The 21,519-nt window shown below is 38.7% G+C and overlaps 2 protein-coding genes across 4 annotated transcripts in view; one reads left to right on the forward strand and one right to left on the reverse strand.

Annotated features, from left to right (window-relative positions):
* itgb2 (integrin, beta 2) overlaps positions 1 to 7,298 on the forward strand; it is a 37,779-nt gene extending 30,481 nt beyond the window's left edge. For both annotated transcript variants that reach the window (XM_047371432.1, XM_047371433.1), the window contains exons 12-16: positions 422 to 654; positions 1,994 to 2,213; positions 2,293 to 2,507; positions 5,632 to 5,798; positions 6,317 to 7,298. In XM_047371432.1, the coding sequence (XP_047227388.1) occupies positions 422 to 654; positions 1,994 to 2,213; positions 2,293 to 2,507; positions 5,632 to 5,798; positions 6,317 to 6,382 (901 nt within the window). In that variant the 3' untranslated portion in view covers positions 6,383 to 7,298. The remainder of the gene's footprint in view (positions 1 to 421; positions 655 to 1,993; positions 2,214 to 2,292; positions 2,508 to 5,631; positions 5,799 to 6,316) is intronic.
* ubxn4 (UBX domain protein 4) overlaps positions 7,299 to 21,519 on the reverse strand; it is a 36,052-nt gene continuing 21,831 nt past the window's right edge. Inside the window, exons 8-13 of one of the 2 annotated variants that reach the window (XM_047371434.1) lie at positions 19,185 to 19,349; positions 18,965 to 19,092; positions 15,551 to 15,653; positions 13,233 to 13,364; positions 9,956 to 10,161; positions 7,299 to 8,055 (exon numbers count right to left, since the gene is read on the reverse strand). In XM_047371434.1, the coding sequence (XP_047227390.1) occupies positions 7,914 to 8,055; positions 9,956 to 10,161; positions 13,233 to 13,364; positions 15,551 to 15,653; positions 18,965 to 19,092; positions 19,185 to 19,349 (876 nt within the window). In that variant the 3' untranslated portion in view covers positions 7,299 to 7,913. The remainder of the gene's footprint in view (positions 8,056 to 9,955; positions 10,162 to 13,232; positions 13,365 to 15,550; positions 15,654 to 18,964; positions 19,093 to 19,184; positions 19,350 to 21,519) is intronic. The other variant, XM_047371435.1, reaches the window with a different exon arrangement.

Genomic DNA, 21,519 nt, shown 5'->3' on the forward strand with positions numbered 1-21,519 from the left:
TGGCTAAATGAGGATTGTCCAACTCCAGTCCTCAGGGGCCATTGTCCTACAGGCTTTAAATGTGCCTGTACTCCAACACACCTGATTGAGATGTTTGAAGAAGATCCTCTAAATATCAAGTTCTGCCAAGGCTTGGCAATGACCCATCATTTGAATGAGTTGTGTTGAAGCAGGGAAAGATGTAAAACATTTAGAATATCCTTAAAACTACTATCTGGTACTTTGCTGCAAGATTCTCCACCTTAGCCCCTCCAGAACCCTTAACAGATTTAGCTGCATAAGGCAAATGGATAAATGTAATAAATGTATATTTTTATGAAACAGGGAGGGATTATGCTTAAACCAAAGACAACTTAAATTAATTATAACTCTACATTTAATTTGGTTGGTGAATTGTTATATATATTATTTTATCATGCAGGTGCAATGAAAGTTATGTGGGTCAGTTCTGCAACTGTGATATTGGTAATAAAGATGAACACTCTCTGCGAGCATCATGTCAGAGGCAGAATGGCACAGAGTGTGAGGGTCGAGGAGACTGTGTATGTGGCAGATGCCAGTGCCACACTACTGAGGAAAGAAGCTTTTACCATGGAGACTACTGCGAGTGTGATGATGAACACTGTGAAAAATTCCAGAATAAACTGTGTGCAGGTAGAGTTGATTTATTTTAAACTGTTGTTCTGATAATTACTAATATTTTTACGTCAAAAATTATTTCTTAAACACCTTTTATATACACATAAATTCAAAGTGGCATCTATTAAGGTTGTTCATAAATCACCAAACAAAGCAGACATGAAGTGGAAGTCAGCAGGGTCAAAGTAGAGCATTAAGCAGTAGTTATGTTTGAACACTGGTACTTTTATGTGCCAATTCTGGTATCAAAATGCCTTTAAAGGCTCGGGTATACTGTTGCAAACTGCTTCTGTCAACAGCATGAACATTGTTGCCATCTATACTGAATACTTGTAGTTCCAGAAAACATTTACTACAATACTCATTTTAAACAGACCCTGCAGCAAAGAAAATATGCTGGCATTTAAATTGGTTAAAACAGTCTCTTCAGAAAAAGTAAATTTCATATATACAACTTTAACCTTATAGGTGTAACTATTAGGCATTCTGTAAAGTTTATGTAACATTTCACAAAACTTATTCCTTTTGTGTTTCTTAACAACCATGTAATAAACATGCTCTTAGGCTCTACGCTGTTGCTCTTCCTGCTTGGTGAATGTCATCCAAACCAAGCCCAAACAACAAATCACATTCCCTCTCAATAGGATCTGTGCTGTTGTTTCTGTTGCTAGGTGCTATTTGTGAGGCCAGAGATGAGAGGCATGTCAATTAGGCATTACAGGTATTTGTTGCCTTTACAGAAAACACACACAGGGGAAAGGTGTCTATGATTCAGCTTGAAGTGTTTTCTGACAGAACCTTTTGATCGAATGGAGAAGTTCAAGTATCTTTTGCTGTCTTATTCATGAGTGATGAATAAGGAAATGAATAGATGGATATGCATCTTCTCTGCAGTAATGTGCATGATGTTCAGATCTGTTGTGATGAAGAAAGAGCTGAGCAAAAACAGAAAGGCTTCCATCTCACGTCTAGTCATGAGATATGGATCAAGAATGACATCCCAGAGATTTTGAGCTTCGTGTGTACCTACACTGAGCTAAAAAGTTCCATCATACAGGGGCAGGTTGGAGAAGAGCCACTCCTTCTCTGCATCGATAACACTCAGTTAAGAGGGTTTGGGCTACGTCCACAGAAGCTCCTGGGTGGCGATTACCACTGGAAGGACACCCCAAGGCAGAGCCACAACCCATTGTAGGGCTTATATATTGACTGTGGCCTTGGGATCCCCAAGAAACGATACAGTGTGTGGCTGGGGAGACTGATGTCAGACTTCAATAATTAATGTAACGGAAAATTAAAGTGAAAACAAACATATGACAACATTTTAACATTCAACAATACTCTTTACTTTCAGGAAATGGAGATTGCCACTGTGGAAAGTGCAGATGCCACCCAGGTTATGAGGGCACTGCTTGTCAGTGCCCAGTTTCTGAGGAGGGCTGTCGTACGCCAAACAACACTGTTTGCTATCACCGAGGGAACTGCAAATGTAACCTTTGTGAATGCAAAGAGGGATATCAGCGCCCACACTGCCAGTATTGCCTTGGCTGCCCTGAACCATGCCAGATCAAACTGTAAGAAGATTAAAGCAGCTGTTACTTTTAAAATGTTACTGGTGCTTTTATTTTAATCTGTTTTTTTGTATTTTCTCAGGAGTTGCATTGAATGCCTTGGCTTTGACTCGGGTCCTTTGAAAAAGAACTGCTACACTGTTTGCAGTAAAAGCATTTCCTTTGTGCTTGTTGAGAAATTCAGCTTACATACCAAAGAATGCCAACAGAAGGACAGTCAGGGATGTTGGATCAAATTTAAGCTGGAGCAGTTAGTTGGAGAGGATAACTACAAGGCTGAAATACTGAATAAGAAAGGTAAGTTACTGATTGCCAGTCAGTTTTTTACAAACTTAAATATTGAACTCAGCTTGACTATATTATTTAATGTCTAAGACTAAATTGGAAATTTAAATCTGTCTGTGTGATTGGATTGAACTGACTTCTTGTTTGTTCTAAGTGACTTAGAAACAGAATGGAAATAGAAGAACAAAAATCTTCTTTATTGTCCCGCAGTGGGGAAATTCTGACTTTATATGATACTTGTGAATTTTCGCTATATTAACCAAATTAAATAGAATTTAAAGAATCACACATCAATTCAAATAAATTCAAGATAACTATTAATCCCAAAGAGGGATTAAATGTAATGACTGAAATTATAGAACTCTTTTTCAAAGAGTCATTATAGCCAGTGTTAGCTGAGGCCAGGAAGGATCTCCTGTAGCCATCTGTGTTACAGCAGATCTAAAGAAGCCTCTGACTGAAGACTCATGAAGTGGATGCTCCCAGTCGCTATTATGTTCCCATTTAATGAACAGTCCCCAAAACAGCGTCATCCTTATTTATCAGCTTTTTTAAGGTGCTGGCCCTGATGCTGCCACACCAAGAGCACAATGTTGCAAGATCTGCAGCATCTTGCTGCAAACACTGAAGATCTAATGCTTCTTGTCCATCTCTAATACATCCCACGACTGCAGCGTCATCTAAATATTTTTGCAGATGACAGGAGCGTGTCTTGTACTGGACGTTTGAGGTGTGCAAGCCAGATTGAGTGAAAAGGAATGGTGAAAGTTAAGTCTCCTGTGGTGCTCCTGGCCACCTGGTTAGACACGCAACCTTTCAGCCTCCTGTGGTCTGTTTGTCAGGTAGTCTTTGATCCAGGAGATTGTTGAGGCCTCCACCTGAGTCTTCTGGAGTTTCTGACAAAGCAAATCAGGTTGAATTGTGTTAAATACACTGGAGAAATCAAAGAACATGATCCTCACAGTGCTGCTGGTTTTGTCCAGATGACAGTGGGTTTGTTGAAGCAGGTGTATGATGGCATCTTCAACTCCAACTCCACAGCGATAAACAAACTGAAGGGGGTCTTGATGGTTTACTGTTTGGTGGGAGAACAGGAGTCTCTCTAGGACCTTCATGGTGTAGGATGTCAGAGCAACAGGTCTATAGGCGTTGAGGACTGATGGACGAGTTTTCTTGGGTAATGGAAGGAAGAATGTCTTCCACAACACTGGAACCTTCTCTTGGGCCAGGGTAAGGTTGAAGAGGTGCTCTAGAATCCCATAGGGCGGCCTTTAGGACTCTGGGACTGACATGATCTAGGCCTTCCTCTGGTCTGATCCCTCTAATTGTCTCTGACTGAGCAGCGGGATCCATGGCTGAGGTGGAAGATAAAACATCTGAGGTATGACAGGAAAGCTGTGGGTCAAAGGAAGGTGGGATGTCTGTTTGGCTGTGAGCAGGAGAGGAGGATGCTGAGCTTGTTTCTGAACTGAACTTATTGAAGAATGTGTTCAGTTCATTGGCTCTATCCAGACCTCCATCGGTGTGATCTTCCTTCTGCTTGAAGCCTGTGATCTTCTTCATCCCTGTCCACACATCTCTGATATTGTTTTGCTGGAGCTTGCTCTCCAGCTTCTTCTTGTACACCTCCTTGCCGTCTCTTATCTTGACTTTAAGTTGCTTCTGTATAATCCTCAATAATTCTCTGTCTCCCTCTCTGAAGGCTCGTTTTTTCTTGTTAACCAGGTCCTTCAGGTCACTGGTGATCCAAGATTTGTTATTGGGGAAGCATCTCATCTTTCTGGTGGGGATGATGTTATCCACACAGAAGTTTATATAGTTGGTTACACACTCAGTCATGGCATTGATGTCCATCAAGCTTCTTCAGCTTCTTGTGTGTAAAGCGCCTTGAGATGACCTTTGTTTTGAATTGACACTATCTAAATGAACTGAACTGAGTTGTGATGTACCCTAGAGTATGTAGTGACAAAGACACAGGTGTATCATACTGACTGTCCCTTTAATTTGATTCTAAAACCAACTAGTTCACACAGTAAATGCACAGTGAAAACATGGCACTTTATAATCAACAGGAAACAACATCATGTGAATTTGCAGGTGTTCCCTTTGATTACTTCTGCAATGTCTGTTGACCCCTTTATTCAACTAGCTCCAGGAAGGGATGACAGAAACCATTCCGAATGTTATTACAATAATTACCTCTGACAGAGTCAAGTACGATCAAAACGTGGTTATAAAATTAATAAAACGATATTTAAGTCAGAATATATGAATAAATATGAACATTTATTCAATTTGCTGGTGTGCAGCAAGTACAATATATCACTGTATATTAATACTTTTGTCCCGTCTGTTGTCAGTTTTGACAAATAATCCACGGAAAAGCCTGAATGTGGAGGAAGTCCTTCTATGGTCATGTAAAACTCCAGTGGAAAAAATTCCAAGTATTGATGCATTGATCTAAATGGTGGGAGTTTAATACATGGGTGGGCCGCCTTTTCCTTGTCCCAAAATAACATCATTTCACATTCAAGAAAAAATGGCTTAGCCTGTCAGATAGTAAACCAATCCAGAATGAGACACAGAAATAGAGTTCAAGAGAGGGCTTTTCATTTTTTTGTCTTTCAGCCTTCTGGCATGATTTAGGATTTGTAAATAGTAAAATTATATTTAGTATATGAATTCAGTAGTTTGACTTTTAGAAGTGAACTACTGAAATTAATGAACCTTTTATTTGTATTCTAATTTATTGTGACACCACTGGCACAGCATGACATGACCAAATGCTCCCAGGAAATACTTGAATCCTTGCTGACACCTACAGTCTTCCCCTCCCCACAGGAACCGGTAAAACAATATTCTCTTTCTGGAAAGACTAGGACATCTAATCTCATCTGTAACTCATGAAGACCTTACCATATGTTTAATATTCCTGAAAAAGACATCATTGGATATTTACAAGTGAGAAACATGGATGGTAATTTCCTTACTGATCTACTTAGAGTTAGCTCAGTAAAAACACAATATGTCTTTATATTTTATGTCAAGCTGTCAGGGTTTGGGGACTCCTGGACCATGCTGTGGTCAACATTATGAATTGTATGATATCATTCATAGTTTGATTCTAATCTTACAGACTGCCCGGAACCGCCCAGTGTCATAGCTATCATAGCAGGTTCCATTGCAGCTGTGGCCTTTATTGGGATTCTGCTGCTGATGCTGGTCAAGTTACTGATCCACATGAAGGACCTCAAAGAGTTCAAGAAATTTGAAAATGAAAAGAAGAAATCCAAGTGGGCAAATGTAAGTTTTTTTAAAATCAGATAAACATTTAGACCATATTTCAAGATTTACATCACTATACACTAACATTCAATAAGTTAGAATATACATTCTGATGAGGCTCATTTGTCAGATTAAAAGTACCTTTTGAAATATCCTTTTAATTTAACCCACATGTCTGTTTAAAACTGTTTTCTTATTAATCTGATGTAATATTCTAATCTTAATTGTTGTGTTTGTCCATAATTTGGAGCCTCATCTAGTCAATGTTTATTCCAAACTGAACTAAAAAAAACTATTTAGACACAACCGATACAGTAAAATTTGTTTTAGTAGAGGTGAAAGGTTAAAAAGATTACTCTGGGGGAAAAAGTATTTTTACAAGCTTCAGGTTAAACTAAATATAACTACATTCCAAGCTCTTACTTGATGTCTCATTTTTAAATTCTCATCCATAAAATGTGAAGTTTTGACAAGATTGAAGCAAAGACCATGATTGTACAGAAACATAGCTAATGGAAAACTTTCTTTACTACCAGGCTGACAATCCATTGTTCCAGAATCCCACCACTACTGTGGCCAACCCACTGTTTACAGGAGAGTGAAGACCCCCTGCTGCAGCTCTTATATCGACGTTTATTCCGTTTTTATTGGACCAGAAAGTGCTTGCAATACTCATATTCATTTGATTTTAATGTTTTGAAATCTACTTAACTTGTGCATAAAATGATTATAATTATTGTGGATGGAGTAAAGTTAGTTTGCTGAGCTCATATTGGCTAATATAACTTCTGTCAGTTTAAAATGGCTGTCTTTTCTGCTGATAGACACTGTACAGTTTAAAGATCTATAGTGACATTCAAACGTTTGTAGAACTGAGCTATTTATTTTGATGAAACTGTAAATTATCAGTACAAATATACACTTCAACCATAGGAATATGACCAGAAACCTTTTGATCTTGTTAATGTACCTCTTAACCGATGGTGCTTTTGAGGTCTGTTGAAAATCTCAGCTTTTTGGGATGTTCTGTGAGCCATTATGGTTCTGGCAAAAAGGACCAATAATAACATTTCTACTAATTACATTTCTGACAAATTGCTAAGGTGGAAGGGGCCTAATAATATTTTGCTGGTAAGTGCAAAAATAGTTTAAATGAATAACTTCAATTTTTCTGATTTCCAATAATTGAATTTCTGTTCCTATATTCTGACGTATTTGCATATGTACCATATTTCTCAACATTAATTTTAACAAAACAAAGATACAAAATTCCCAGCACATTTATGTGTTCAGGATGAAGTGGTGGGTGTGGAGAGAATAAAATGGAAAAAGTAAACTCAACGATATTCTGAAGCAGACAAAAAAGAAGCAATTAACCTCAAAATGTTTGAATCAACAAGGAAGCTGAATGTTACACGAGCAAAGGTCCAACTGTCAGTCTTGCTACATGGGAAGCCACATAAATTTCTTCATGTATATTAATTAGTACATATCAAGTCAAATAAATAATCAAGTCAGTTTGGTCTTAAAATGTTTTATTTTTAAATGAGGAAAAACTACAACTTTTCATATTTTAGATAATTAAGACATACGGTCATACCAAACCAAGCCTCTTTCAGCAGCTAGCTGATACATTTTTGATTTGTTATAGCCAAATGAATAATGGTTTCATTATTGTCTAAGGTGACAACCAAAGGTAAAGGAGGTCTCCACTTCCAGTGACATATTGTACATCCAGGCTCATGGGCTTTTAGGACTGCAAATTTGGTCTTTTAAAGAATTTGGTGCCAGACAGTTAAGTAACCAATGACTGGTGAAAATATTTGTTTATTATATTGACCAAATCAGTGATGACGGTAAAACAATGAAATGGTAGCAAAATGACTGGCCTCACACAATCAAGATATGTACTATTAAACCATTTTATATTTCTGACTTTTTTTACTCACCTTAAGCTCAAATAGGACTAAATTTACAATTTTTAGGTTTACATGCAGTCAAAGTGCAGGGCCATAAGTACTGAAAATGAAGAAAGAAGAGCAAGAAAAAAAAGAGGAAATAAATCAAAATTTAAAGCCAGGGCAGAGGTAAGGGAAGAGCAGCAGCAGCAGCAGCTTGATGCCACCCAGTGAACTACATTTGTTGGGTGGAGTTCCCATTCCAGGTATTGTTATCTTCATCATCGTTGTCCTCTTCTGTCCGAAGTCTGCAGATTTTACCTTCTTTCTTGAAATCTTTAGGACGGACCTCCAGATTTTGCTTGGAGGGAATTTCTCTGAACAGATGCACAGAAGCAAAAGTTTGGAACATTGCAATAACATACAGTGTCAAATAAAATGACAACTTTTGTATTCCAATATAAAACGTGTGACAATAGTTTTTTCAAACCAGGATTAATATATAAATTGCCTTATTACACACAGATTTCTGTTCTCCAAAACTCTGATTGTTATAGATTTATGGAAGAGCAAGGCATTTACATCCTGGAGAAACCCCCAGTACCCCGGTTCGAATCCCACAGCCTGCCACTCTGGGTCCCTGAACAAGACACCTAGTCCCTAAATGGTCCCCGAGCGCCGCACAATGGCAGCCCACTGCTTCCTGAGGGATGGGCTAAATGCAGAGGACAATGTCTCCATTGTGAGATCAACAAAGTTTAAATTATTATACTTATTAAAGATAAGAGAAAAACACTTTGCAATTAAATGTGCAATTTCTGCCTATTGCAGCTGATTGTGAGATAAAACAAAAACTCCTTTATTTTCCACAATTATTTTAAGGCCAATAAAAAAGTTGTTCTTTGTAGAAAACATACAAATAAAAGCAAGGTGTAAATCTGTTCTTTAGATCTGGATTGTTTAATTAGTATTTAGAAGCTATTTGTATTTGTATAGATTCCCTGTTTATTTTGAGGCAGTTGGATGTCAAATGTAGCAGTTTTATTTCAGTTCCTTTTAAATGTTATATTTTCATGGAAGACAGAAAAGTTCTCATTTAGAAGATCCTAAACTGGTTGGGCAAGGAGACCTTTGAGGGGCACACCTGCAGCCCCAGTCAGTAACCCAGCGCACCAGCAGTTTCTTTGTTTCATGTATACATCCCACTCACTGTAGCATCAAAATTAGTTCTAATTTTAGTTCCTGGTTTAGGGGTTTAACACGCGACCACATATAGAGGCTATAGTTCTCGAAGCGGTTGTCCCGGGTTCAGGTCCCGGACCCGGCGACCTTTGCCGAATGTCTCCCCGTCTCTTTGCCCCTCCTTCCTGTCTACCTACTATCAAAATAAAGGCCTCCAGTGCCGAAACAATTCAACAACAAAAATTGTACCTTAACTTTTGTATATTTAGTTATGTTCTGTTTAGTTATTTGAGTTGATTTTTAAACTGTGAGCCATGTCCTTTTTTTTTGTTACATTAGTACGTAGATGTTCGCCTTCCCCACTCCTATGTGTCAGTCTGGTCTGATCAGCCAGTAGTTAAGCCCTCTTTGTTTGTTGTGTGTTAGGTCAGTTTATTTTGTTTGAATAGTTTGGGTTGTATTATGTTATGGATTGAGTTTAGTTTGACCTCTTTTAAGGGCCCTTCATTATTTGTTTCAGTTTTGTTACTTTGGGGAAATAAAACCCCACTTGAAACCTTACTGGAAAATTACTACTGTGTCCTCGTGGTTAACCAGTTCAGGCCCTTACAAGAACATTAATCAGACAAGAAGCACATGGTAACTGTGGAGGAGCTGCAGAGATCCACTGCTCAGAAAGAATATGTTAAAAGGACAATTGTTAGTCCTGCACTTCACAAATCTGGCAGTTATATTGCAAGGAGAAGATCACACAAAGTTCTGTTTGGCACATGCCATGTAGGGGAGCTGAACAGAATGATTGATGTGGAGGTTAAATTACACAAACATGTGACACTATTTACCAACAAGGTCATTCCTGAAGGCAACTGGTTGCACTGGATTTCTCGTAGGTGTACCAGAATAAAGGGGACTGAATGCAAAGGATAAAAACTAAATCAATTGTTAACTTTATTCTTTTTATCTCTATTGAAATTTGACAGCAAACCTTCACCCAAATATTGTTACTACAGGGGCTGAAAATAGGCCAAAGCTGAGAAGTGTCTGGCTGACTGAATACTTTGTTCCAATAAATGAAACTGATACCTTGTTTCTCACCTCTTAGCTTGACTTGAGGAGTTTAAGCTGGTGTCAGGGCTGTTATGCTCTGCATGGCCTCTGGATGCCGATGCTGAATGAGGCACAGCAAAGAGAAAGGAGCTGAGAAACCTCCATACAGCAAGCAGGGGGTAGAGGAGTGTACCCAGAACTACCCAAATGCCAAGTCCAGAGGACTGGGTCACTGTGTTGGCAGGCCTTCGAGACTGATGGGAAAGATGAAGTCCAATTAATGCAGATACACAGAGCATATTTCAGACATCAATCAATCTGTTTTCCTTTGCTTAAAAAATAGCTATCTAAAATTCCAGACAAAACATACATGAAAATGATATTAACTTTAGGCTTTTAATGATTTATTCAAATAATTCTTTTTCTATGGTGGAGAAACATTTCCAGATTAAGAGGAATTAAAACAAGCAGTTTTATATTCAAATTAATTCATAAACACTTCATTCATCCCAAAGGGAAATTAGATGTTGTTATAGCTCTTATTATGAAGGTTTCTTCAAAGAGTCGTTGTAGATGCTGATGGCTGTGGGCAGGAAGGATCTCCTGTAGCGCTCCGTCTTACAGCAGATCTGAAGAAGCCTCTGACTGAAGACACTGTTGTTGTAGGACAGTCTCATGAAGAGGATGATCAGGGTTCTCCATAATGTTCTTCATTATATGAAGAATCCTTCTTTGCACAATGATCTCCAGAGGTTCCAGAGGAGTCTCCAGAACAGAACCAGCCTTTTTTATCAGCTTGTTGAGCTTTTTAAAGTCCCTGGTTCTGATGCTGCTTCCCCAGCAGATGATGGTAGAAGAGATCACACTCTCCACAAGACTCTATATACACAACAGAAGAAATGCAGCATGGTGCTGCACACAGGCCAGTTCCTAATTACACAAGAAGCAAACCACACCAGAGTCCGTTTGGAAGTAGACCGAGACCACCTCAAAAAGTGGGTCTCGGTCCGGACCAGGGTTCGCTTGTGTGTATTTAAACCTGCGCAAAAGGTTCTGACCAAGGAGAGAAACAAACTCTGGTCCGATAAAAGCAGACCAAACCTGGTACATGAGAATATATCTATACATTTTAGATCTATTAGTATGGGTCAAATCAAGAATTCATGTTTGAGGGAATCTTGAACCTGTAAAGGACATGTTTATGTGTAGTTTTAATCTGACAGTGGGTTTAGGGGGTCTGGAACATTGATGCAATATTGAGAAACGGTTGTTTTTTTTTAAGGGTGGAACATTTTGCTAAATCCATGATTCGGTTCAGTTTGGTTTGGTTCGTTCTCCATAAATACCATACACCAGCTTTTACTGTCACAAGAACAAGCACAAGTCTGTTTCTCATCGCATTTACTCAGACATCTGCTAGTCTTTGAGGGGCCTGTGGGAATCTATTGGCTGTTATATCAAATGGTCAGATTCAGATCAGATTACCTTGATTTATTTCTTATGCCAGGAAAATAAAACAGTCCAGGAGAAAAACAGTGGTGTTCAGAAAGTAAAAATACATTTTTGTTATTTTAATGGTCACTGTCCTTTTCATTCGTACATGCCAAGAAACCCCAGAAAATATGGAATGAAAATATGGGTTGCTTGTGGTGCATGTTGCAGTTATGCTTGGAATATGCACGTATACACTTGAAAGCCAGCTGGTGGTGGAGCCCCAGAGAGAAACAAGGCATGCATGTTGTCTTGGAAATGACAGAAGGGCTAAGAAGACACAATGTGACAACTTCTTCACTTGTCTTGAGCTTGGTCAGGTGATCGTGAGGAAGAAGCTGAGCTGCCCCATCTCTGACTACAACGAGGGGGACAGAAGTCTTCTCTTCTAAGTTTGCTTTCACTCAGCAACTACAGTTGTCTCAAGAATGCAAACGAAGAACAAGAATCTCATCCTTATGAGCACACTACATAAGGATGCAGAAGTGAGTACTTGGCTGGACAGAAACCAGTCATAATTCTGGACTACAATGCCAATAAAAAGGAGTAGACAATCTCGACACTGAAACATTACATAGTATCAATGACATATCCACCTACAATGTCTCCATCATATGGAGTGAGCTGAGCCCTATGTACAGAGCAAGTAGGAGGAGCTTGGAAAGTCCCTTCTGACTCCCTGCATGAGAAAGCAACAAAGCAACACTGCAGCCTCAGGCGAACTGGTAAGGGCAGTGCAGCAACCTGAGTCTTGCCCAGATCAAGACCTCATTCAAGCCTACACAGAAGTGATACAGACAGAAAAGGAAGTGATGCAGCTTATGCCCTATAAGGAAGGACTGTAAAACAGGTAGAACGTGCTGCAAGTGTGGAAAACATGTAAAGTTCCACACTAATGTTTTCTACCATTGCCTTGAATGTGGAGAGTAGTAAATAAATTGTGTTACATATGACTCAAATTAATACAATACATTTAAATCTTTATGGCTGGCATTTATGTAAAAAAGGAAGTAACAGAGCCACTCCAACCTGCTGCCACCTTGAGCAGCACAATTCTAGAAAGTATGAAAGGGTTAAAAGCAGCTTGAGATTAAATTTTAGCAATCAGTTTAGTGAATCTGATTATAACCTCTATGCAATCTGTGGCTTCAGCTAAAAAATGTAAAGGCCTACTTGGACAACCTTACATTTGTATAAAGGATCAAAATGTCCCCAATGGGCTAAAGCATGTCTGGGGAAAATCTACAAAATTACATATACACCATGGCACACACATCATCATCATCATCAACAACTAGAGAAAATATTCAACAGCAGTAACATTCCAAAAACCAGATCTAGGAGTGGGGAATATGAAACAATACTGACCAATTTCCCTTCATAAAAGCGTAGAACTTAAAGAAAAAACTAAAATGCACCGTAACTTCAGTTTTGCCAACTTGTGTCAAACACAATTAACTTTTACATATATTTTGCCACTTTCCGTGTTTCAAACTGCTTTATCCACCTCAAAATGTGTGATTTCAAAACCACACAACACTAGAAAGTTAACTCTTGCTACCTAAAATATATGTAACAGTATGACACTTTTATATCATGATTACTGTGTAAAAATGTATCAGTTATGAGAGTAACTTATCATTGGTAGAAGTTGTGATATGTTTCATTATTTCATCACACTCACCCACACACAGAAAGACCCCAGGCCGGGAATCGAACCCAGGACCTTCTTGCTGCAAGGCAACAGTGCTACCAACTGCGCCACCGTGCAGCCCACAATGTTGAAGTACGATACAAAATAGAAGAGGTGTGGAGTGGACTCTGGACTACTTACTGGTAGGAGAACAATGGAAGCACTTGGAACCAATTCCAGCTCCAGCAGAGTCTTGTTTAGGTCTTCACTAGTGAACTCTCGCCGAGGATACATGGTGGCTAATGAGAAGTTACCATACAGATTCCCAATTTCCTGAAACAGAAGCAAAGAAAATATTTTACACTGCTATTGGATGCACTGGTTAAGTCATGTCTTAGATAATAAAGGTTGACAGCATGTAAAGGTAAATGCAACGCCTAAAGTCACTCGATTGCAGATTGCATCGAGTCAGAAACTCGATGCAATCTGCTGGGTTTCCTTAGATAGAAAAAGTTTTAACCAACTTGAATAATAAACTGAATCCAACTGCACTGTTTGATAGTTAGGAATAATTGGAATGTATGTACTTGACTTGAAATCTGTAGTATTTGACTGAATTGACTTTGTAAAGTGCCTTGAGACGACATACGTTGTGAATTGGTGCTATGTAAATAAAATTGAATAAATTCCTTCCTTCCTTCCTTACTTACTTAGTACTTTAACACTGAAATGACTAATTTCCTGTCAGAAACAAACCTCTTGGTTGACTCAAAATTATTTTTATTATTTTAAATCTTATATCTATTTATCTCTATGGAGCTAGATCCATTATCAGACAGACAGATTACAAAACAACAGCAGCAATAGAAAGCATTAAGATGTTTGCTATGGATATGAGCATGTACTGTATGAGTATATTAATATAATGGGGAGAACAAGTACTTAAAACGCTGCCAGTTTTGCTGGTTTGTCTACTTGCAAAGCATGTACAAGTCTTTAATTTTTATCATAGCTACTCTTCAACTGTGAGTGACAGAATCTAAAACAAAATTCCAGAAAATCACATTGTGTGATTTTTAAGTAATTAATTAGCGTTTTATTGCATGACACAATTATTTGATACATCAGAAAAACAAAACTTAATATTTGGTACAGAAACCTTTGTTTGCAATTACAGATATCAGATGTTTCCTGTAGTTCTTGATGAGGTTTGCACACACTGCAGCAGGGATTCTGGACCACTCCTCCAAACAGATCTTCTCCAGATCCTTCAGGTTTCGGGGCTGTCGCTGGGCAATGCGGACTTTCAGCTCCCTCCAAAGATTTTCGATTGGGTTCAGGTCTGGAGTCTGGCTAGGACACTCCAGGACCTTAAGATGCTTCTTACGGAGCCACTCCTTAGCTGCCCTGGCTGTGTGGTTCGAGTCATTGTCATACTGGAAGACACAGCCACGAGCCATCTTCAATGCCCTCACTGAGGGAAGGAGGTTGTTGGCTAAGATACATGGTCCCATCCATCCTCCCCTCAATACGATGCAGTTTCCTGTTCCCTTTGCAGAAAAGCATCTCCAAAGAATGATGTTTCCAACTCCTTGCCTTACAGTAGGGATGATGTTCTTGGAGTTGTATGATCCTTCCTCCAAACATGGTGAGTGGGGTTTGGACCAAAAAGCTCCATTTTTGTCTCATCAGACGACATGACATTTACCCATTCCTCCTCTGGATTATCCAGATGGTCATTGGCAAACTTCAGACAGGCCTGGACATGCGCTGGCTTGAGCAGGGGGACCTTGTGTGTGCTCTACAGGATTTTAATCCATGGTGGCGTAGTGTGTTACTAATGGTCTTCGTTGAGACTGTGGTCCCAGCTCTCTTCAGATCATTGACTAGGTCCTGCCGTGTAGCTCCGGGCTGATCCCTCACCTTCCTCATGATCATTGATGCCCCACGAGGTGAGATCTTGCATGGAGCCCCAGACCGAGGGAGATTGACCATCATCTTGACCGTCTTCCATTTTCTTATAATTGCTCCAACAGTTGTTGCCTTCTCACCGAGCTGCTTGGCTATTTCCTGTAGCCAGTCCCAACCTTGTGCTGGTCTACTATTTTATCACTGATGTCCTTACACAACTCTCTGTTGTTGGCCAATGTGGAGAGGTTGGAGTTTGTTTGACTGAGTGTGTGGACAGGTGACTTTTATACAGATAACGAGTTCAAACAGTTGCACTTAATACAGGTAATGAGTGGAGAACAGGAGGGCAAGAAGAACTAACAGCACTGTGAGAGCCGAGATTCTTACTGGTTGTTAGGTGATCAAATACTGATGTCATGTGATAAAATGCTAAATAATTACTTAAGAATTACACAATGTGATTTTCTGGATTTTTGCTTTAGATCCCATCACTCACAGTTAAAGAGTACACCTTTAATAAATGACTTCTATATGCTTTGCAAGTGAGAAAACTTGTAAAATCTGCAGTGCATCAAATACTTGTTCTCCTCACTACATGTCAGACAAACCTCAAAAGCAAAGTTCCAAGCCTCCTGCAGTCTGGTCTGCGATGGAAACTGGTTGGTAAAGGATGAACCATTGGGAAGTCGAAACTGTATCCTTGAAATAGTGCTGATTACACACACACACACACACACACACACACACACTTAAGATACACAGAAGAACTGCGAAGGAACACTTACAACTTACAATAAGAGTAACATTTACAATAAGAACCAAAATCAAATATAATTTATGGAAATTTAGACATATTTGAAATAACCTGACAGCAAACGCTTCAAAATTATACCTAAGCTCCACAGTTCTCTCAGATAGAAATTATTGCATGATGAGCTGGACCAAAATGAGTAGGACCACAATACAGCCAATAGAAAGACTTATAAGCAGACCTCAAAGAACCCTGAATAAAAAATCTAATTCATATTATTACTGTGAAATATTAAGTAAAAATAAGTTTCTGAATGGGAAAATATTATTATTTATTTCAAATATCATACTTTTGTAATCTGATTCCTTAGATGGTCCAGGTACTTGCAGGACCTTTTATAAGAGCCTGAAACTTTTATTGAAAAAGTTTCAATTTTTTTCTCAACAGTCCACAGAATATTAACCAAACATTTTTGGTATCATAAAGTGTGGCAAGTGTAAGATGGGCCTCTGTGTTATTTTAGCTCAGCTGTGGTTTTCACACTGGAACTCTTCAAGGAAGAGTCTCTGGCTGGTCTCTTTCTTATTGATGACTTATTACAACAGCACAGGAGGAGAAACTTTGTTGTCATACCATGTATAAAGTTGTAAATGAATCCCACCGTGGAGCGTGATTAACTACAACCATCAGCTGTTTAAAAGGTCCCAAATGTATTAACTTTATGTGACATCCAGAACCACGTTTTTTTACCAGTTACAGAAGGCTGACCACAGAGCTCATATATGAATATACATGCCTTACAATTGAAATGTTATTAAATCTAATTTTATGTGGCAGGTTTGTACAAAATAGTCATATATATATATATATATATATATACACACACACACATATATAAAGAATATTAAAAAAAGAAAAAATTTAAAATTGGCATGTGCATATGTTTCCCCCCCTCTTGCTATGAATCAATCATCTTCAGAACAAAACAAAAAAAAACCCATGGTACCACAACAAACCTGCCAATAAGGGGCCACCCACCAGAACTCACAGACTGGACAAGGAGGATATTAATCACAGAGGCAGCACAGAGACCAAAGGTAACCCTGAAGGAGTTGCAGAGTTCCACAGCAGGGACTTAGAGTATCTGTCCATAGGACCACAATAAGCCCTACCCTATATATAATAAGAGGGCACACTTATAGAGTTTGCCAAAAACCACGTGGGCGACTCCCAAATGTATAAAGGAAGGTGCTCTGGTCAGATGAGGCAAAAATGTAACGACTCGTCCGCCAAGGTCAGGAACAAACCCAACACATCACATTTGCCTTGAGGAATGGGCAAAAGTGCCAGTACAAGACATGGTAAGCTCATAGAGACTTATTCAAAGCAACTTGCAGCTATAATTGCAACAAAAGGTGTTTCTACAAAGTACTGACTTTATGCACACTAAGGTTTCTTGTTATTTTGTCCTATTGGTTGTTTGTATCACGGGTTGCGTTTTTTTGGGCTTGCTTTTGAACGTGAAGTTGCTTATTTGGGCTTGGCTTTCTTTCTGAGTAAAACTCCTTGATAATCTCCTAGCGTCCCACAACAAAGCAAAACACAAGTGGTTTGCTTGTCCTTTCCACACCCGTTTTTAGATTATTGCACCCGCCCAAGTTGACTCAGCACACGGGTAACACACTCATGCGAGAGACCAAAGTGACAGGTGGATGAATGATGAGACTGTGTGAGAATGAGTTCCATTATGTGAGGAAAATATGGGAACAATTTAAATGTCTTTTGTTTTAAAAAGAGTTTAAAGAAAGTTTTTGTTGACTGTGTTTACTGTCATATTGCTGTTACATATGCCAAATCACTTTTCTTCTGATTTCTTTGCGTTCAAAAGTATTGAAGGTCTTAAAAAAATGTAAGTTATGAAAAATGTGCATGGTGAAAGCAATTAGCATGACTTTAATGCCATAATAAATGCACACATTTCTAGTGTTTACAAGCAGCTGCTGTTTTACATAGAAGTGGGTTGCCCGTTGTGCTTTTTTTGGGCTTGTTTTCTTTGCGAGATCTGGAAACACTGCTTTCTAGACCTATTTACGAAGCTAAAAGCAAAACAGTTCATTTTGTACAAGACTTCATTGAATTCCTTCATTGGGACTGGAACCTCTGGAGATCATTGTGGAAAGACGGATTCTTCATAAAATGAAGAACATTATGGAGAACTCTGAGCATCCTCTTCATGAGACTGTCCTACAACAACAGAGTGTCTTCAGTCAGAGGCTTCTTCAGATCTGCTGTAAGACGGAGCGCTACAGGAGATCCTTCCTGCCCACAGCCATCAGCATCTACAACGACTCTTTGAAGAAACCTTCATAATGAGCTACAACATTTAATTTCCCTTTGGGATTAATAAAGTATTTTTGAATTGAACTGAATAGAACACTAAATGTACTTTGGCAGAGTCATTTTTAGAATTGACTCTAGAATAAATGATACAAGTTATGAAATTACATATTCATTTTTCAGGACCCTGCAGAGTCTGTGAAGAAAAACGGTTATGCTGTGCAATATAATATATGACATGTTATGATATTATTTGACTATAACTTAAGGAAATAAATTCCCAGGTCACATGTTATATGTTTACCAAGTTATACACAAAAAGCACGTGTACCTGCTATTTCAGATAAACACGAGTTACAACAATATTTAGTAATACTTTCACCAAATTGTAAAAAAAAAAGTCCTCTTGAATATTAGACTTGCTTTTTTTAAAATGGATTTTCTCTTTATGAGCGTCACCTTCCTTTCAGATTGTATTGTTGTGCATTACAGGTCAGGTTTTCACACTTCTTTGAATTGATGTTTCTTAAAAGTCTGATGTTCATTTTTATTGAGTTCCGTTCCAAATGATCCAGTTAAAATGAAGCTATTCCTTATTTAAAAATTAAGTTCTTTAAAGAAACATATCTTAAGAGGCATTTATAATTAATCTCTATTAAAACTGCATTCTTAATAAACCTGCGGGTCATTGCATAGACCCGCAGGTTTGTGTAGATTCCAAGCAACAATATTGTACCTTTATTGGATCTGATTCATTATTAAAGAATAATTGATACTAGATTATTGTGCTGAGCTCTTTGTTTTATTTTTAACATTTGAACACTTTTAGGGGGGGAAGAACGCTATGGAAGGTTATGATGTTGAATACTGATTATGTAGGTTACAGATACATACATTTAAATAATTTGGCATGAATAAGAGGATGTGTATTTACCTCCTCTCTCTGAGTAGCGCCTCCTTCCTTGCTTCCTGGTCTGCCTGTTTAGCCTGTAGAAGGTTCTGCTTGGCAACCTTCTCATCCTGACACATCTTGGCATAACTGGCAGCTCTTTCTGCTCGGTCCTGAAATAACAATAAATTCATTAAGTCAGCAGCAGGCATTTTATACAGTGACAACAATGTTCAAATTTCAGAGGAGATAAACAGAAGATTACCATGGCAATCTGCTGCTTAACACGTTCTCTGGCAGCCTTCTCTTCTGCCTTTTCTCTGTTCCTTTCTTCCAAGAGTTGTTTGGTTTTCTGTTTATCCTGTTTTCTCTTAAATTCTTGACTTTTCTTCCCCATCTTCCTGCGCTCAATTTCGTTTCTGATGTCATTCTGAAAAATATTCAAGTACAATTGCCATGACTAAGATGCCAACTGGGTTTAAAAAAAAGAAACTTTGTGTTTCAAAAAGATTCAGACCATGGGTAAAAGAAGCTTATAGTGTACTCCCACATACTCAGTTAATGAGATCCTGGTGATCTGTACTGCCCTTCATGATTCTTCATGGCAGCAAATTGCTGTATACTAATTTTTAATTTTTCCTGTCCTGGCGAGTAGCACTCAGTATTGTTGAGTGCCAAGAAGAAGTCCAACAAAGTTACTTTCACAAGTCGAGTATTACGCTTTAGCTATAATGCTTCACTTGATATGTACACTAACTGGTCAAAAGATATGCTTTCTCACTTAATTGGTCTCTTTATTTTCATGACTATTTACATTGTAGATTTTAACCAAAGGTAACCAAACTATGAATGAACACACATGGAACTATATACTAAACAAAAAGTGCGAAATAACTCTAAACCTTTTTATATTTTAGATTCTTTAAAACAGCCACTGTTTGCTTTGATTACTGCTTTGCTCTCTTGGTATTCTCTCCATGAGCTTCATGAGATGGTCACTTAAAATAGTTTTCCAAAGAGTCTAGAAAGAAATTCCCTGAGGTTCATTGAGAGACGGCCAAAGGTTATTATTTCACTCATCACAGCAAAGTGGGTCTACTTTAAGGAATCTAAAATATGAAACATATTTAAAGTTATTTTACATTTTTTTGTTTTCTACATAATTCCATATTCAATTCAAATTCTAAAATACTTTATTAATCCCATATTATGCAGGTTTCTTCAAACAGTCGTTGTAGATGCTGATGGCAGGAAGGATCTCCTGTAGCGCTCCGTCTTACAGCAGATCTGAAGAAGCCTCTGACTGAAGACACTCTTTTGTTGTAGGACAGTCTCATGAAGAGGATGCTCAGGGTTCTTCATAATGTTCCAGAATCCTTCTTTATACAATGATCTCCCCAGCCTTCTTTATTAGCTTGTTGAGATTATTTACCTACCTGGCTCTGATGCTGCTACCCCAGCAGACGATGTCAGAAGAGAGTACAGTCTGTTCTGTCGCTTCACAGATTCACAGTTGCATCTCCACTCTAGTCTGTTGTCCAGGTGAACACCGAGGTATTTATACTCTTCCACCACCTCCACTTCTTCTCCCATGATGGAAATAGTGTTTGACCTATTCTTGTTTCTCTTAAAATTTACAATCATCTCCTTTGTTTTATTCACGTTCAAAATGAGATGATTGTTTTCACACCATGCCACAAAGTGGTCCACCACCTTCCTGTACTCAGCTTCTTGTCCATCTCTGACTGCAGAATCATCTGAGTATTTCTGCAGATGACAGGAGTCCGTCTTGTACTGGAAGTCTGAGATGTACAGAGTGAAAATGAATGGTGAGAGTACAGTCCCCTGTGGTGCTCCTGTGCTGCTGACTACCTGGTTAGACTCACAACCCTTCAGTCTCACAAACTGTGGTCTGTTTGTCAGGTAGTCTTTGATCCAGGAGATTGTTGAGGCCTCCACCTGAGTCTTCTTGAGTTTCTGACAAAGCAAATCAGGTTGAATTGTGTTAAATACACTGGAGAAATCAAAGAACATGATCCTCACAGTGCTGCTGGCTTTATCCAGATGACAGTGGGTTGGTTGAAGCAGGTGTATGATGGCATCTTCAACTCCAGCTCCACAGCGATAAGCAAACTGAAGGAGGTCCTGATGGTTTACTGTTTGCTTACTCAGGTGGGCCAACAGGAGTCTCTCTAGGACCTTCATGATGTGAGATGTCAGGACAACAGGTCTATAGTCATTGAAGACTGATGGGTGAGTTTTCTTTGGTACTGGAACAAGACAGGAGGTCTTCCACAACACCGGAACCTTCTTCTGGGCCAGGCTAAGGTTGAAGAGGTGCTGCAGAATCCCACAGAGCTGCTCTGCACAGGCCTTCAGGACTCTAGGGCTGACATGATCTGGACCTGCAGCCTTATTCCTATTCAGTCTCTCCAGTTGCATCTTCAACTGACTTCTTCAGAATCAGAATCAGAAAAGCTTTATTGCCAAGTACGTTTTTGGACATACAAGGAATTTGTTTTGGCGTAGTCTGTGCAATACAATACAAATTAAACAGTATAAACATATCTACAATATAATATAAATATATGTGCACAGTT

Source organism: Girardinichthys multiradiatus, chromosome 7 (genome assembly GCF_021462225.1).
Source record: "Girardinichthys multiradiatus isolate DD_20200921_A chromosome 7, DD_fGirMul_XY1, whole genome shotgun sequence".
Lineage (NCBI taxonomy): Eukaryota > Metazoa > Chordata > Actinopteri > Cyprinodontiformes > Goodeidae > Girardinichthys > Girardinichthys multiradiatus.